General features: G+C 41.5%; 1 protein-coding gene, 1 long non-coding RNA gene and 1 other non-coding gene across 3 annotated transcripts; all 3 read left to right on the top strand.

Moving 5' to 3' along the window:
* The first annotated feature begins 1,187 nt into the window (after positions 1–1,187).
* LOC148904384 (uncharacterized) lies at positions 1,188–2,033 on the top strand. Its single transcript, XR_016118929.1, has 2 exons — positions 1,188–1,261; positions 1,812–2,033. It is a non-coding gene; the product is annotated as an uncharacterized LOC148904384 (long non-coding RNA).
* A 1,976-nt stretch (positions 2,034–4,009) lies between these two features.
* Trnav-aac (transfer RNA valine (anticodon AAC)) lies at positions 4,010–4,082 on the top strand. Its single transcript has one exon. It is a non-coding gene; the product is annotated as a tRNA-Val (tRNA).
* Positions 4,083–7,782: 3,700 nt separating this feature from the next.
* On the top strand, positions 7,783–9,216 carry LOC148904382 (uncharacterized). The gene has a single exon (XM_089025407.1). The coding sequence runs from the start codon at positions 7,783–7,785 to the stop codon at positions 9,214–9,216; it is 1,434 nt and encodes a 477-aa protein (XP_088881533.1).
* Positions 9,217–17,493: the final 8,277 nt, after the last annotated feature.

The raw sequence follows: 17,493 nt of genomic DNA, 5'->3' as shown, positions 1-17,493 counted from the left end.
TGAAGTCATGATCATCTTGAGATTTGTGATGTACCTTGTTTTATTTGTACCGAGACTCATTTGCACAGCTATAGGTAAGACAAGCAACTTGTCTATAATGTTATTCACTTTTTACCCAGAGAAATAATTGAAACCATGAATATTGAGTTGTTGGGTCACAGTGTCTCCTGTGCTTAGAGAGAGTTTTTTTTAACATTCCTCGCCTATTTCTTTTATAAGAAAAACACAAATCTTTGTTAGAACCCCCAATACTAATTCAGTTGAACATCCAAAAGAGCTGTGAAGTATGTTAAAGCGAAGGAAGCTTTTCAACGATAAGAGCAGTCAATTACCGTCGATGCCGCAAACCCGCAAATTGTGTGTACATTTCTTCTAGCTAACTGGCGCACACGAATGCGCAGCTCTCAAGTGAAATGTGCATAGCTCAGAACTAGTAAGGAAATCTTCATCCCGTCTTGAAAGTCTAAGGCAACTAAAGAGATCGTCAGTCGCTCCAAGAGAAATGTTTCTGTTTTACGTTACATGTATTAGATATATATTAGAATATCTCTAGAAACGCGCTTTACGCATGCATAATATATTTTTTAACTTTGTATAGCTTAACGTAATTTATCCTAGGCCTTTTAGCTGCACGTTTCAAGTTTAATAAAGCATCTATCTAGCTTCCATCTATCTGTATCATCTTGGCAGAAGCCAATAAATGCAGTGCTTAAAATCAAGCCATGTTTCTTTTTCCAGGAACGCTTTATGATGATGTGAAGTGTTTTCTGTCATTCGTTAATTGCGCCTAACAACCAAGTTGTCACAGGAAATACCAGAGAGAACAATAGAAATGGAAATATATGGATCATTGGAAAAGGCAATGAAACTGAATGCAAGGAACAAAGAGTAAAAGAAAAGCAGGAAAGAAATCCTGACAAAGAAAACGCTGCTCAATCACGTGACCAGCTGGGCGTGGCAGCGTCCAGGAAAACGGCATGCGAGAAAGCTCCTGAACAACATCAACCAACTGCTTCCAGGAAACATGCTGCACCTAAACAAGATCGCGTCACGACCCAAGGAATCCTGATTGGTTGCTGTCTCGCTGACCAACCAATAGTAGAAAAGGTGAATGATGAAAAAGCAAAGAAGAAGCCAAGAAGAAGGCGCAAGAACAAAGCAGCAAAATCAGCAGGGAAACAAACCACAGCTGTTGTAACTGAGATGGAGCAGACCAGTTCAGTTGCGGTGAAACAAGATGAAGTAGTATCGACAAAAACAGGTATTATGAATGGGAATACCATGAAACTATTCAAATCAATCATCCAGGAATCTATTTTTAAAGCGTCCTTAAATTTCATTTATCCCTAAAACAACCTCTGGGGCTGATCAAAGTCAGAGCACGCTTAACTCAGTTAGGGCTGGTCAAAGTAAGGACGTGGCTAACTCACAGATGGAACCTTGACTCAACCTCTGGACTGATCTAAGTCAGGGCACGGCTAACTCACAGATCGAAGCTTGAAACAACCTCTGGGCTAATCTAAGTCAAGCCGGCACGGCTAACTCAGTTAGAGCTGGTCAAAGTAAGGACGTGGCTAACTCACAGATGGAACCTTGACCCAACCTCTGGACTGATCTAAGTCAGGGCATTCTCACTGATCGTATAATGGGTACTGTGAGGAAGCTGAAAATAGAAGTATACCTGGAGGAGAGAATTCCTCCAATCAATTGTGGACAAACACAAAATACCCCTAAGCCCTAGGGTTGGGAGATGAATGCACTAAATAAAACAGGAGTAATAACGTAATTTATATTTTCTGGCTTATTTTCAGAAAGTTGTCCACTGAAGAACACCACATGTACAGCAACAGCAGCTCCAACGCAATGCAACAACAACCATGCTTCTACTAGAAGACGAACCCGTCGCAGTTACAACTTGGGATCCTACATAACGTACGAACAAAAGAAACAATTGTTTACTAAAAAGAAACAACACAAATAGACTCACTGACAAGGTTTCATCCTCGAAATGGTTCCACTGGCTTTTGTTTCCAACATATCTATCTTATTTGAATGTTTCGTCTTTCAGGGGTGGGTCGTCTGTAGGGTGATTCAGGTCGATTCGTCCCAGGCCTCCTCATACACAGCAATCGAACCCTCCAAGTTTCAACTGCGAACCCTCTATTTAGAAAATATCTAAATACAAAATATTTTTCTTGTTTTTACCTAAAAGTTTCAGTTTTTATTACATCCATTTTGAAATCACAAGCAAATCCTGCAATCTGATTGGTTCCCTGCAGCAGTGATTTCAGTATAAATCGCACGATTTTGAGCTCTAAATTGCACGATTTTGCACATCAACTGATATGAACCAATCACAAGAGAGACATGTCATTTTCTAGCCAATTATATCAAGGAATCCATCTGAGTGTTGTGCTTAACGCTTCTTGCGAAAAAAAAGAGCCACGGCTCAAAAAAAATTTTCTGAAGAACAATTTTACCGTCGAAAGTCATAAAAAAAGACTTAAAAAGCCGTAAAAAGGACTTAAAAAGACCAACTGATCACTTAAAATTGTCAAAAGCATCTTTGTAAAGTAACTGCTTAAGTAAGTTGAAGATATTACAGCGAAAAGCAGTGGGGGAAAATGCAATCGGCATCTTTTGAATGTGACTTCTTGGCGATTGATCGTGGAAAGTGGTTTCCTTTCAATCTGTAAAGCATAACAACACATCGACGAAAATACAGTCATTAAAAGAAGTTTTTCTTAAGAAGAAGATTTTTGCTGAGCTACGTGACTTCTTAAGGACAACCGAAGGACTAAACAACCTTTGATTTTTGCTGTTTTCTCGGCACAAAAGTGTGATCTTAACATGTTGAACAGAAATCGTAAAAACACAAGCAGTGAGCATTAATTGGCTGTAATATGGACAACAGCCAGTTCATTACAACCCTTGTGGGCAGGATTGTCTTGTTATTTAATGTAAGTAAGAGATTCTTAATACATGTAATGCCTTTTGGTCCGATATAAATTCATTTTAGTTTTGGATTAAAAGTGTTGGTTTTCAAAATGAGAATCATTGCTCGATCAGTATAAACAAGTTCTCTTGACAGCATGTTTGAATCGACTGCTTTTAGATTGTAAGTCATATCGGTTTAACTGGAAAAAACGTCTTTTTCAAAAAAGATTTCAAAATGGATATAATAAAGTGGTAATTGAACTTCGTGTCATGCAATTTTGGTCTGAAATCAAACTTGCAATTACAAATCGCGCGTTTGATTTCAGACCAAATTGCACTCCACTCAGTTCAATTACCATTATTAACTTTGAGGTGCTTTTTCAGCATTATTGACGGATGTTTGCTAACTTTGTCCATGGTTCGAGCGTGTAACCAACCTTAGTTTGGTTTCTGTCGTTAATACATAATTTAGAATGTAAATGATTGACATTCGTTTGAACGAAGTGTAATGGATCTTGTTCTGAAGAGATTGACATGTGATCTAAAGTGGGAAAACATTACGCCCTATAAAGGTAAGGGTAAAAGGCTATAAAAATATCACCTCCGTTGATATTCGAACCCACAACCTTTGAATTAGAAGCCCAACTCGCTAATCCATTGCGCCACGGAGGCTGTGATTGATAAGCCGAGATTCCCTGCTTGAAGATGTTCAATAAATCCAATGCATAAATCAAAGTAATAAGGCAAACGGCTGTAGAGTCAATTGCAATTTATCAGTGTGCAATTATCATGAGGTGACAGGGCTGGTCAGCCTTAAGTTCTCTTCTGAGACAAGTTTTTTATTATTTCAAAACAATATGTATTTATAACTTGAAATAATTTCTGCTGAAATATTCAGCTTAGGTATTCATATTCTTATTACACTTTCATCTTTCATCTTTTTAATTCACACTTCCTTCACTTTCTTCTTTTTATTATATTTATTCGTCGTCCTCATAGCTTCGAATATAAAACAAAACAATCAGCGATGAAGCTTTTTATCAAATTAATATTTTAACTTTAAACAGCATCTGTTTCCGTAGTGTAGTGGTTATCACGTGTGCCTAACACGCACAAGGTCCTGGGTTCGAGCCCCAGCGGAAACAGCAGAATTTTGCATTTTGTTTGAGAATCAAATAACCAACACAGATATTGGTATTCAACGATGCCTTAACTATATCCTACCATAAGAGAAAGGTGTCCGCATATCCGTAAATGCTTCGTGCTGCCATACTGCGCTTCAGCACTGGTTCTGGAGGTATGGTCCTATTAAATCCAGAAATAAACTAATTACCAAAAACCGTCGCTTTTCTGAAATAGTGATAACTAAATTTTCGACGGCCCTCTTGAATCAATTGTGTGATGCTGATCGTACCCGTGCAACATTCATAAAGCATGGCGGGGCGGTTTTCAAATGATTCATGTGAAGTTTTGGTATTTCGCATATTGTTCCAACTAGCAACAACTAATTCAATTGCTTTTTAGATGTGCTTCTCATAGGAATCCCAAGAGACTCATTTTTACTCAGTCTGGAGAGAAAAGTAAGAGGGCTCGCAGTCAAAGCTTCTCATTGAACAACATCAAGTCGTAAAACAAAAAGACACCCTGTTTGCTGTGCCATCGTACTGTTATCCACGTCAATCGGGCCCTTCCACGTTTTTTTCTCAACTTTTGATACGAACAATAAGCTAGCAAAAGGGTGAAAAATGCGGAAAATGGTAATGATCTAGATCAAATATTAAGCACATTTTGTTACTAAATACATGCAAAATTTAACACAGCAATCAAAACATGCTAGACATTCGAGTAAATATTTCTTTCGAAAAACGGTTGCCATTTAAAGTTCAAATTGTATGTCATATTCCAAAGGAAGTCTTCTCTGATAAATTTTAGTAAAATTCAAGAAATCTGGTAACTATTCGTTGATTCGCGATCGGGTCCAGAAGTTATTTAGCGTCGAATTACCCCACCCAGACTTCTAAGTTAATATGCGCATGCAAGAGAATATTAAGTAAGAGAGCATATCTCCCATACATGGGTCTGTAACCATGAAAGTTTCTTGAAAATCTTTTTTTAGCTGCGCGCGCAAGCCTGAGCTATTTTTAGCATGCGATCCCTTATTGCTGCTCAGAGTTGTAGTGACTTCCATGCGAGCGAAAAATGTTTAGTTCCCGACGAGAAGAATGCCTTCAAAATTAGTAAAAAGTTGAAATGATTAAAGTATCATCTGTTCTATATGGACGAATTAAACATTAACTTAACAATTGAGGTAAAAGAACATCGAAAAAGATCAAATCAGGACGATTTTCAGTATACGAACAAGCTGAAAACAGCGAAGACGCCATGGGGAAGAAAACTACGATGAAAAATAATGCGATGAAAATAGCGAAAAACCTACAGCGAATACAGCCAAAAAAGCATTTATCGTAGTGTTTTCTAAGTTAAGTTAAAGTGATTTAGAAGACGATGAACAAGACCAGTACTTTGTTTCACACACGAATCAGAACAAACTTGCACCGAAATGTACCGAAGAAAAATTTCTGTTTTCACAGAGGAAAAAACTACAAGAGGCTCTGAAATCTGAAATGATTTTTTCACAATTATTTAATATGTTTAGCTTGCCAAAATACGATATGCCACTTTATGCAAAAGTCATTGCCCATTGAGGAAAGGTGAATTAAGGAAACAGTTTGACTTTTAAGACCAGAACTTGCTTTCATATTTTGCACCATGAATTTTCGCTCCGCCTCAACGTTCAATTAAATTCAATTCAATTTTTTCACACACTTTTTTCCTAACTTTTCAAACTCTTAAGTCCCCAACAGACAATAGAAATACAATCACGATATCGGCCAAGTACAAAAAGTGAATCAAACTTAGCATTTGAGGATTCAAACTAATAAAAAAGAGATTATTTTTACCTGATTGAAGGGCATTTTACTTGCGATATTTTCCGTCAGACGCTCTCAGTTCGGCGTATTTGTGCCTTTATGTTTAATTCTTCTGTTCCAAGCACCTTGACTGTTTTCAGCTATCTTAAAACCTCTTCTTTTTACTGGTAAACAACTGATTCCAACAGTAAATGCTAAATTTTCTCTCAAGTTTATAAAGTTTTTTAAACTTTTGTCTCAGCGAATTCAACAGGTTTATTCATCGAAAATCCGGCTCTTTCGTAAACGAGTCCAATCTACCTTCATTTTAGATGTCCATTAGATAACTTGTCATTTTGAAAACACTGAAGTTCAGGTCAGAAGTACGTGTTCTTGGGATACAGCAATATTAACTGTTGTGACGACAGAGAATTTTAGCCGAGTTAATGATTAGCTCAACCGTTCAATATTTAATTCAATTGAGTCAATAAGTCAAATTCAAGCCCAGTTGGTCATAATAGCAGGATAAAAGTTATAGTAACTTTAGGAAGTCTTTTCTTACTACAAAGAATAACGAGTTAATCCGCAGCAATAGATTGTGCATGGCTGAAACAATACGCTAACAAATCGGTTCCGATTATAACGATCTCACGGGAATATTCGGGTTAGTTCGCGTATTGTTTAGCCATGTGCTCATTAGCGCTAAATCTTCATTAACCTACGATCTCTTTAGAAATTAGTTTAGTTTTGTTGGATACGCGGTTGCCACAGACGCTTAAATCTGGGTTGTCCTTAAATATTATTTTAATATTTTAGCTTAGTTTATGACTTGTTTACGATATTTTCTGTTTACCATTTCGGAAATTCTAACTAAGTTATTCCCGTACCAAATTGAGTTAAAGTTTGATTTCTTTTCATAAGATGGTAAACAAAGAGTTAGTCTTTTTAGGAGTATGTACGTTTTTATGTACTTCATTACGAAGTGGTAAGAAAACTAAGATTTCTCACTGCATAGTTACCAACTAGGCTAAGTAAGGGGGGTGCACGACATACTGGTTGTTAAGATAAAACTGAGCTAGACTGGCAGCTGTCCTTCAAGATCCTTGGACTATAAAAGGAGAGTTACCACGCTAGTTTGGTGTGTTAGTCGGGAACCCGAATGCTACAACAACTTGGTACGCTTCCAACAACTTTATAAGGTATGAGTGCACCTCTTCTCTTGTTACCGAGTGTGGAGTGTAACCAAAATAGTGAGTTAATTTAGAAGTGTGATATCCTATATTTCATCGCTTAGTATGTGTGATTGGTATTGGTTACTTAGTGATATTTATTTTCCTAGCGTGTGATATTTACGATTTCAAGTTGTATTAGTTAAAATTATTCAGTCATGCGATTCAATAAATTGTTTTGTAAAGTTACTCTCCGTTCTCATTCCTTTGCGTTAACTCAACGAACTCGCGCTGTCGCGGCATTTGAAATATAGTGCCGTCACAAATTGGTGCCCCGTGTGAGGAAATGAGTTTTTAGTTTTAAATTTCGCGAGGGGAGAGTATTAGTCATTTCCTCTCTAAATGTATTTGTTGCGTTTTACTTGTCCTGGTAATTCGGTTATGCGTAATGAAAGCACGGATCGTTATAAATTTTTTTCGAGAGACTTTGAGTGCTATCGTTTAAGTAGTATTGTGTTATTAACAGTTGGGTCTCGACTGATAATCTAGGGAAACGGTGTAATTTCTAGTGGGTCTTGCTCTTTTATTTGTGTTGTACGGCAACAAACAAAGTACCATTACAACCAACCATTTTAACAAAATTTATTCCATATCACGGGTTAATTGGTTTTGTTCGGCAAGTTATTGTATGACAACGCTAGAAGCCAGAATAATCTAGAAGTATTGCTGGGGACCCAACTAGGTAGTGTATATTTTGTGAAAATTGAATGAGTAAGGTCACTGAAACGACTTATAAGAACGAGAATTCCAAGGACCAGCAGCAGTACTGCGACGGGACCTGCAGCCTTACATTGAACTTGAGGTCCCGGAGTAAAGCGAAAACCATAAAGTCCGCGGACCAGCCGAAGGCCAAACAGAAACCCACTAACAGAAAAGGAACAGAAACTAGTAAAAGCCTACCACCAGAACACGAGAATCCACCAGAAGACAGTCACCCACCAGAACACGAGAATCCACCAGAAGACAGTCACCCACCAGAACACGAGAATCCGCCAGAAGACAGTTATCAAACGGAACAGGTTGAAGCACCGCCAGACCAAGTGAACCAAGTTAACATGGAAGAAGCCGGAGCCCAAGAGCCAGGGATGGTCCCCGAGCTAGCCGCCCAAATTGCCCAGTCTTTGGCCGACATGCAGCAACAACAGCAGCAGGACAAATCCCTGAATGGTCTACCACAGCTCCGAACCTTCACGGGCCATCCAGACGAGGATGTCAGAGATTTTATCGTACAGTTCGAAAGCATGGCTGGACTACGAAAATGGCCTGCTGACCAGAGAAGCCATATCATCGGCTTTTACCTGGCTGGCCATGCCAGGGAATGGTATTCTTCGCTCCCAGCTGACGTGAAGGCCAACTATGCCCAGCTGATCGACGGACTGAAAGCTCACTACGATGGGCAGACATACCTACGCCGCCAAGAGTTGAATAATAGAAAGCAAAGGCCCGAGGAATCAGTGAATGACTATGCCCAGGATATCTCTCGGCGTGCACGCAGTCTTGGTCTGTCCGAACACGACAAGATCCACAAGTTTGTTCAAGGCCTACTGCCCCAACTACAAGAACACGTAGTTATGGCCCGACCTACTACATACAAAGACGCAGTGGAACTCGCCACTATCAAAGCAAGTTTCCTCCAACCGAAACCAGTCTGCGGAGTTGCTGTCCAGTCATCAGCAGAAATCCAAGTACTGCAGGCTCAACTGAACGACTTGAAGGAAGAACTGCGGTACCTGGGAAAGCCACAACAGAGAAGCGAAAATGACGACCTGCCACGACAGATGGCTGCCATGGCTAATGCCATAAGGACGCTCTCGACTAAATTGAACCAACCGACCTTGGCAGCGATACCACAGAGAAGGAACCAACCAAGCAGAATGCCGCCTAATCATCAGTACGACACGGGGGGACAGCGAAGTAACCATGGTTATAACCAACGTGGAGGTAGAGGTCAACGGACCACGGAAGGGGATGTTATTTGCTACCATTGTAGACGGGTTGGACACTACAGACGAAGCTGTCCTGATCTCCAAGAGTATTCAAGGCAGTCGAGATACCAGCAACAAAGCCAAGCCTTCCCACCAAGACCGATAGAAGCCATGTCCGACCCACACCAAAATTACCAGCGCCCGCCGTCAAACTAAACAGGGCTTCTATTCGAGGAGTTCGTGTTAGCCAAAGGATAGGAGCCCGAGGAAATGTAAATAACAACACCTTCAAGCCATTTGAAATACAAAATGCACCGTATATACCCACGTCAAAGAAGTTTAACGAACCGTATAACCCCACAAGTAACACTAATTATTATGCACGAAGGAGTACACAAATTAATGGACCGTGTAACCAGCCCACAAGAAGCACGGAACAATACGCACGAAAAAGTACAGCACCAATTAACCTGCAGCATGAAAGCCCAATAGTCCCCGGAAAAAGTAGCCAAACAAGGAAGGAAGACAGAAAAATGCCCAATAAAGGAATGATTGGGACGATATTAACCACCAGCCACCAGAATGATTATCAAGAAACAGACAATCAAGCCTACCTACACGCGACCGTTCATCCAAGTCAACCAAGTGGTAAGAAACAGAACTATGGAGCCGAGACAGATAAACAACCTCAAAGTCCCTGCCAAATGAAGACTCATCGTGCGAACGAACAACCTGTTGCTGAACGCGGAACCGTTTCCGACCGGCCAATCGGAAACTATTCCGGCAGAGAACTCGCCAGATCGTTTCCTGTACAACAATCAAGTTTTAATCAAGAAGTTACCCAAGAGACAAAAAGACATGAATTTACAAGGAAAATTGAAGAGACAAACGTAAATCAAGAAGTTGCAGACCACGGCAAAGGAAGTGCCGAACAAATTAATATGGAACCAGTTGCAGAATACGAGAAGACTAAGAATACCAAAGATAAAGACGTCGTTAATCAACAGGAACCTGAAACAGTGGAGGTCCTGACCAATGAGCCCAAGGCTGAGCTTCAAAAGCGCTGTCCAAGACAGAACTACAACCACGAGGAAGGTGTAGTACCAGAAAGTTCGAAAAGAGACGAACTGACAATTAGTATTGATAACGATGCAACTGACGAAATTAACGATGATGAAATTAAAGGAAATAAGATGTTAAAAGTGGCGCCACAAGAATCCGAGAATACCAGTACAGGAAAAGACATGGCAAGTCTGGCAGCAAGCAGCAACTACGAGACCGCGGAAATTAACAACAGAATAGCCAAAGAAACAAGGGACAATTACTACCAGGTATCAGTTACGGCCAACGAGATGCCGACAGACGGAGAATCCACAGTTTATGGGGAAATAGCAGATACCAAAGTAAGGATATTGATAGACTCTGGTGCCGCCATATCGGCAGTTAGTGAAAAACTGTTCGAAGAAATACCGCTTCTCCGAAGCAGCGAACTAAACCAAATTCACAATGTACAAGTCCAGTCCGTGAACGGTCAACCACTCAAGATACTTGGACAGATTACCGTTGAAGTAGGAATCGGAGGGCAAAGCTACGAGTTACAAGCCCACATTATCAAGGACTTACACTACAATGTTGTACTTGGCCGAGATTTCTTAAAGGAACACGAAGCCCAAATTGAATTTGCAAAAGAAACAGTACGATTGGCAAGGTTGACTGAGCAAAGCAGCACTTTCCCAAAGAATACCGCCAGAACAGACCCGCAGCTTGGCCCATCCACAGTCGTTGCTGCTGCAACTTACGTAGTTCCACCGCTTACAGAGACCGTCTTCCCTGTAAGGATTACTGGAGACCTAGCAGTCGGAGTTCAAGGCTATGTTGACCCTGACGAGCGACTGGTATCCCGCTTTCAAGTCTTTGGAACCACAGTCCTCGCGAATGTCAGCCAAGAGAAAACAGTTCCATTTCGAGTCATAAACCCGACAGATACACCAGTAACGATCTATCGCAACACCAACCTGGGGTCCTTTTACCCAAGCCTTGGCGTCATGGCTGCGGTCGAGCTGGATGAGCCTAACAACCCTGTGAGTTCTACACCTGAAAATCTAAGTGAATCTAAAGACACAACCGAACAAGTCCCTATACAATGGGACGACGCAAGCATGACGACGGAACAACAGTCTGCACTTCGAAGACTCGTTAATGAACATAGAGATGTATTTGCATTGAAACCAGACGAGCTTGGCTGTACATCATTGGTGGAACATCATATAGACACTGGGAATACCCCACCAATCCGGCGCCCTCCTTACAGAACGTCGCCAGAGCAGAGACAGCGGATCGACACGCACGTACAAGAAATGCTGGAAAGAGGAATAATTGAACCATCAAGTTCCGCTTGGAGTGCTCCTGTAGTACTAGTGAAGAAGCGCGATGGCACCGACCGGTTCTGCGTGGACTACAGAAAGTTAAATGCTGTAACTCGTAAGGACAGCTATCCCCTTCCAAGAACTGATGACGTCCTAGATGCCCTGCACGAAACACAGTACTTCAGCTCTTTGGACCTGATGGCGGGCTACTGGCAAGTGAAGATGGACGAAAACTCACGAGATAAAACTGCTTTTGTCACTCACTCTGGACTATTTCACTTTTTAAAGATGCCATTTGGGCTCTGTAATTCGCCTAGTACCTTCCAGAGACTCATGGAATGTATGCTGAGGGGACTAACCTGGAAGATCTGCCTGCTGTACTTGGACGACATCATCATCTTCAGTAAAACCTTTCAAGAACATCTGGAACACCTGAAGCTAGTATTTGGACGACTACGAGCGGCTAAGGTAAAGTTGAAGCCATCAAAGTGTTACTTCGCCAGTCACAAAGTCGAATTTCTGGGCCATGTAGTAAGCAGGGAAGGAGTCCAACCTAATGAAGACAAGATCAACGCAGTCAAGAATTATCCAAGACCACGAAACGTCACTGATGTCCGAGCATTCTTAGGACTGTGCAACTACTACCGTCGATTTGTCCAAGGGTTCGCCAAGATGGCAGCGCCGCTTAACCAATTAACACGGAAGGCCGCACGTTTCCTATGGAGCGAAGATCACCAAATCGCCTTCGACAAGCTGAAAACTGCACTGACAACTACCCCCATTCTGGCGTTTCCTGACTTCAGAGAAGAATTTCATCTATTCGTAGACGCCAGTCAAGATGCTATTGGAATCACACTAGGCCAAATTCAACATGGTAAAGAACGAGTAATTGCATATGGAGGACGTAATTTATCAGAGACTGAACGCAAGTACAGCACTACAGAAAGAGAAGCACTCGCAGTCGTCTTCGGCATCAAGAAATGCAGACCATACCTATACGGACGAAAGTTCACAGTCCACTCCGACCATCACTCACTTCGCTGGCTGATGAATACCAGACACGAGACTGGCCGACTGGCTCGCTGGGCGCTCACACTACAAGAATACGATTTTGAAATTATTCACAGACCCGGTTCTTCCAATGGAAATGCAGACGCCTTATCCCGACGGCAGTACCACGACAATATTGCAGGAATTGTCTCGCAAGAACCTACACTACCGCTGACCAGAACCCTAGAGCAAGTTAAACAGTTGCAGAGGAGGGATCCTGACCTAGGCGACCTTATTACGTACATTGAAACAGACAAGCTTCCAGCCCAAAATAACAAAGCACGACCACTTATGCTAATAGAAGACCAGTTCTACTTGGATGACAATGGCCTATTGTTCCACATCTGGATGCCCAGTCAACCGGCTCGTCACGCTATCTGCTACCAGCTAGTCATTCCACAAGCCCTCAGATTTGAAGTATTACTGTGGGGTCACGACGACGTTACAGCAGGACATCTTGGAGTAAACAAGACTTATGCCAAACTTCGACAGCGCTACTACTGGAAAGGAATGTTCCGGGACATCGAACACTGGTGTAGATCCTGTATCGACTGTGCTATGCGAAAACAACCCAAGAACAGAGCAAAGGCACCTTTACTTCCCATCCCAGTAGAAGGCGCGTTCGACCGAGTAGCAGTGGACTGTTTGGGACCATTCCCACCAACGCACTCTGGTAATCGTTATATCGTGGTCTTCTCGGATTACCTTACTCGCTGGCCTGAGGCTTTCGCAGTGCCAACCATCGATGCGCCAGTTATTGCACGGCTATTTGTTGAAGAGATAGTTACTCGTCATGGAGCGCCTCGCACCTTACTGTCTGACAGAGGAACGAACTTCCTTTCTTCTCTTTTGAGGGAAATCTGCCAGATCATGAACACTAAGAAGGTCCAGACTACGGCCTACCACCCACAGTGCGACGGAGTTGTCGAACGTTTTAATGGGACGATCGCTCAGTCGCTTTCCATGTACGTTGCCGCTGACCAGAAAGACTGGGATACCTATCTGACTTCCATTCTTTTTGCATACCGTGTCTCTCCACAAGCCTCGACCTTAGACAGTCCGTTTTATCTGCTGTATGGCCGGGAACCAAGGCTACCGATGGATGTGAGTTTACTAGCTCCCTCGAAGCTATCCAACTCAGTAGAAGAGCATCGTAGAAGAATAATCAACCAGATTAATGAAGCCCAGAACCTCGCTCGTATGAACATACAAAAGGCTCAGCAGAAAATGAAAGCACTTTACGACCGAAACACCAAACCTGTTACCTTTGACATTGGTGATAGAGTCTGGGTTTACACTCCAAAACCAAGAAAAGGTTTATCCAAGAAATTGCGTCACTTCTGGTTTGGTCCATACCGTATAACCAAAAAAATGTCACCCGTGCACTTCGAACTTACGACCTGTGACAACAGAAAAGTGAGCACTTCAATCCACGCCAACCGCATGAAACCATATATTGATCCTAATGACCGGCCAATTGCACCACCTGCTAAAGACAATGATGAGCCTTACCTGTGTCATGAAGATCTACCGCCCAATAGCTATGAAGAACCCGGGAATGAGGCAACAGCCGACAGTACGCAACCGGCAGAACCCGAGGAACCCATAGCCGACAGTGCGCAACCAATCGATTCTCAGCCCGACTCAGTACAAGAACAAACTACCCGAACAGGCAATGACGTTTACCAGGCAGAGCGCATCGTTAAGGAAAAGAAAAAGAAAGGAAAATCCTACTACCTCATAAAATGGAAAGACTACGAGGATAAGGACAACACCTGGGAACCTGAGGAAAACATATTGGACAACGCGCTTATCGAAAATTTTAAACGACAGAAGCTCAATAACCGCGTCGCTGCCGCCATTCAGCGTTTTATCAGTTGGCACCGCTGACCCAAACCTCATGCCAGCTAAAGAACCCAGGAGCCAAGACATCCTACGCTCCACTGATACCATCCTGTCCTCTTCGTTTTAGATGATGACGGTGATATTCCTGTTCCTACTCTATATGACCTTGGTCCACGCCCAAGACCCGCACTCTCATGGCTTTGAGGCAATTGGAAGAAAGGTGACCTACTACCCTCAATCCATGATGCCGACAACGAATCCACGTACTTTGGTGTTTTTCAAGGAAACGAAGCTGATAAATATCGTAACAAAATTCCCTACCAGGCGCAGCCGCCCTGCTCCAGTCATCAATAATACATGTTCCGGATAGGCGAAACCATTTCTTGACCAAATACTAGCATCTGTCCACTCTGTGCAGCGAATCACTCGTCGCCTGGTCACGCTTCCTGACCAACCTTGTGGAATGCGATTCCTATCTACGAAGATACTACCATTATGCAACTGGCTTTAGTTCATATATGCGATGCCCACGAATGTACAAGAAATCCCTGACAGCATGTAAAGCATGGGCTTTGGAAACGTGTAAAGGAATCTCTGTGCATGAAAGAACCTGGCTACGACACCGTTCCCGTTAACGATATCCTGACGTACATTGCATTTTCGCTTGGTGTTTTAAACCTTCTGCTACCTTGCCTTATCTTCGTTTCGGGACGACACTTATATCACAGTCACCGCATTCGCAAGCCGGAAGAAATACGCCTCCGCCACAAGGAACAAGTTACTACGGAAGATCCACGCTGCACAGGCTGTAACCACCTCTTACAAGTAACAGATCATGAAGACCCTGACAATGGTACAATTGAACTGAACTCTTAGTTAAACTTAATGGTAATGTTGTACAGTAGTGTACACGTTTTACACAATAGCTGCCACGGGTTAGCAGCTCCGTCTGCAGATTTCATTGTGTTCGCATATTTAATCCAATTTCAAAACAATCGTATTTACTCAACGTTTCAATTGCTATAATGTGGCCATGTTTTCACGTTTTGTCGTTACCTTTCTATTTAACCTCCTCAATATTGGTTAATTCTTTCAACACATTTCAGGAGAAATGTTAATGTAAGGAGAGGGGTATGTGACGACAGAGAATTTTAGCCGAGTTAATGATTAGCTCAACCGTTCAATATTTAATTCAATTGAGTCAATAAGTCAAATTCAAGCCCAGTTGGTCATGATAGCAGGATAAAAGTTATAGTAACTTTAGGAAGTCTTTTCTTACTACAAAGAATAACGAGTTAATCCGCAGCAATAGATTGTGCATGGCTGAAACAATACGCTAACAAATCGGTTCCGATTATAACGATCTCACGGGAATATTCGGGTTAGTTCGCGTATTGTTTAGCCATGTGCTCATTAGCGCTAAATCTTCATTAACCTACGATCTCTTTAGAAATTAGTTTAGTTTTGTTGGATACGCGGTTGCCACAGACGCTTAAATCTGGGTTGTCCTTAAATATTATTTTAATATTTTAGCTTAGTTTATGACTTGTTTACGATATTTTCTGTTTACCATTTCGGAAATTCTAACTAAGTTATTCCCGTACCAAATTGAGTTAAAGTTTGATTTCTTTTCATAAGATGGTAAACAAAGAGTTAGTCTTTTTAGGAGTATGTACGTTTTTATGTACTTCATTACGAAGTGGTAAGAAAACTAAGATTTCTCACTGCATAGTTACCAACTAGGCTAAGTAAGGGGGGTGCACGACATACTGGTTGTTAAGATAAAACTGAGCTAGACTGGCAGCTGTCCTTCAAGATCCTTGGACTATAAAAGGAGAGTTACCACGCTAGTTTGGTGTGTTAGTCGGGAACCCGAATGCTACAACAACTTGGTACGCTTCCAACAACTTTATAAGGTATGAGTGCACCTCTTCTCTTGTTACCGAGTGTGGAGTGTAACCAAAATAGTGAGTTAATTTAGAAGTGTGATATCCTATATTTCATCGCTTAGTATGTGTGATTGGTATTGGTTACTTAGTGATATTTATTTTCCTAGCGTGTGATATTTACGATTTCAAGTTGTATTAGTTAAAATTATTCAGTCATGCGATTCAATAAATTGTTTTGTAAAGTTACTCTCCGTTCTCATTCCTTTGCGTTAACTCAACGAACTCGCGCTGTCGCGGCATTTGAAATATAGTGCCGTCACACTGTATTTCAGTTTAGGTGTAGAATTGTGGAATAACTTACAGTCTCATCTATAACTGCAATCAACTCCAAAATGAATGAATCTCAATCGAGTTGTTTTGATTTAAAAACAAGCTTGAATGATCTTGTCTCAGCTGAGTATTTTTCACATATTCTGCTTATGGATTCCTTCACAACCTTTCAGAATTTCTCAAGGAATTCCTCTAACGCATTTTCTCGTAAAATTGAATAAAGTTTGGTCTGTCAACTACATGAAGCTTGCTTGTCACTGCCGATCTCCCTTGTGTACCCATGACATCACTACAATCTGACCAATCAGAAGTCGTACGTTAAAATAGCTCAGGTTTGCGCGCGGAGCTAAAAATAGATTTTCAAGAAACTTTCATGGGTCACAGGGATATGCTCTCTTATTATATGGCAAGGTAATTTCACGCGCTATGATTGGTCAATTTGCGGTCCATAACTTACGGTACGGACCGAAAAATGAAATGGTTCACTGAGTGTACGTACTGATGATCTTTTAAAACATTCAAATCTTTATCAAAAAAATATATTTCTGGATGAAAATCGTCGGAAAACCTTCAATAAATAATTAAAGATAGCTGAAAGTCACTGGCATTTAATGTAAAACTTATCAAACAAGCGACAACTCTTTCATACAAGCGAAACTCTTTCGATCAAGGCTCTACACGGCACTAGTTGAGCGATTTTATACGACTAGAAGAAACTAGGAAAACTAACTATGCTAAAGCTAAAACTATGTCAAACTACGAACTAAAGGATGGTGAACAGCGGCTAATTCAGTAAATGAAATAAAGATAGGTTTACCGTGACACGGCTTAAAAACGCGTGATTGGTCAATTCAAAATATTAACTGAGGATGCGCAGTGTGGTTTTCCGCTGAATTTAGCGCGGGCGTCAGTACAAAATGGCGGACGAGAAAGAATTCTTGTCGAGCGCTATTTTTTTCCAAAAATCGAAGTTTTTTTCCTAACATAACTGGATTAAATGTCGTAATTGATCA

This window comes from Actinia tenebrosa, unplaced genomic scaffold (genome assembly GCF_029948245.1).
Source record: "Actinia tenebrosa isolate PJP-AT-01 unplaced genomic scaffold, QUT_ActTen_1.0 utg165__unscaffolded, whole genome shotgun sequence".
NCBI classification, from domain to species: Eukaryota; Metazoa; Cnidaria; class Anthozoa; order Actiniaria; family Actiniidae; genus Actinia; species Actinia tenebrosa.
Note: the sequence above shows the minus strand (reverse complement) of the source record. Positions and strands in the feature narration are given on the sequence as shown.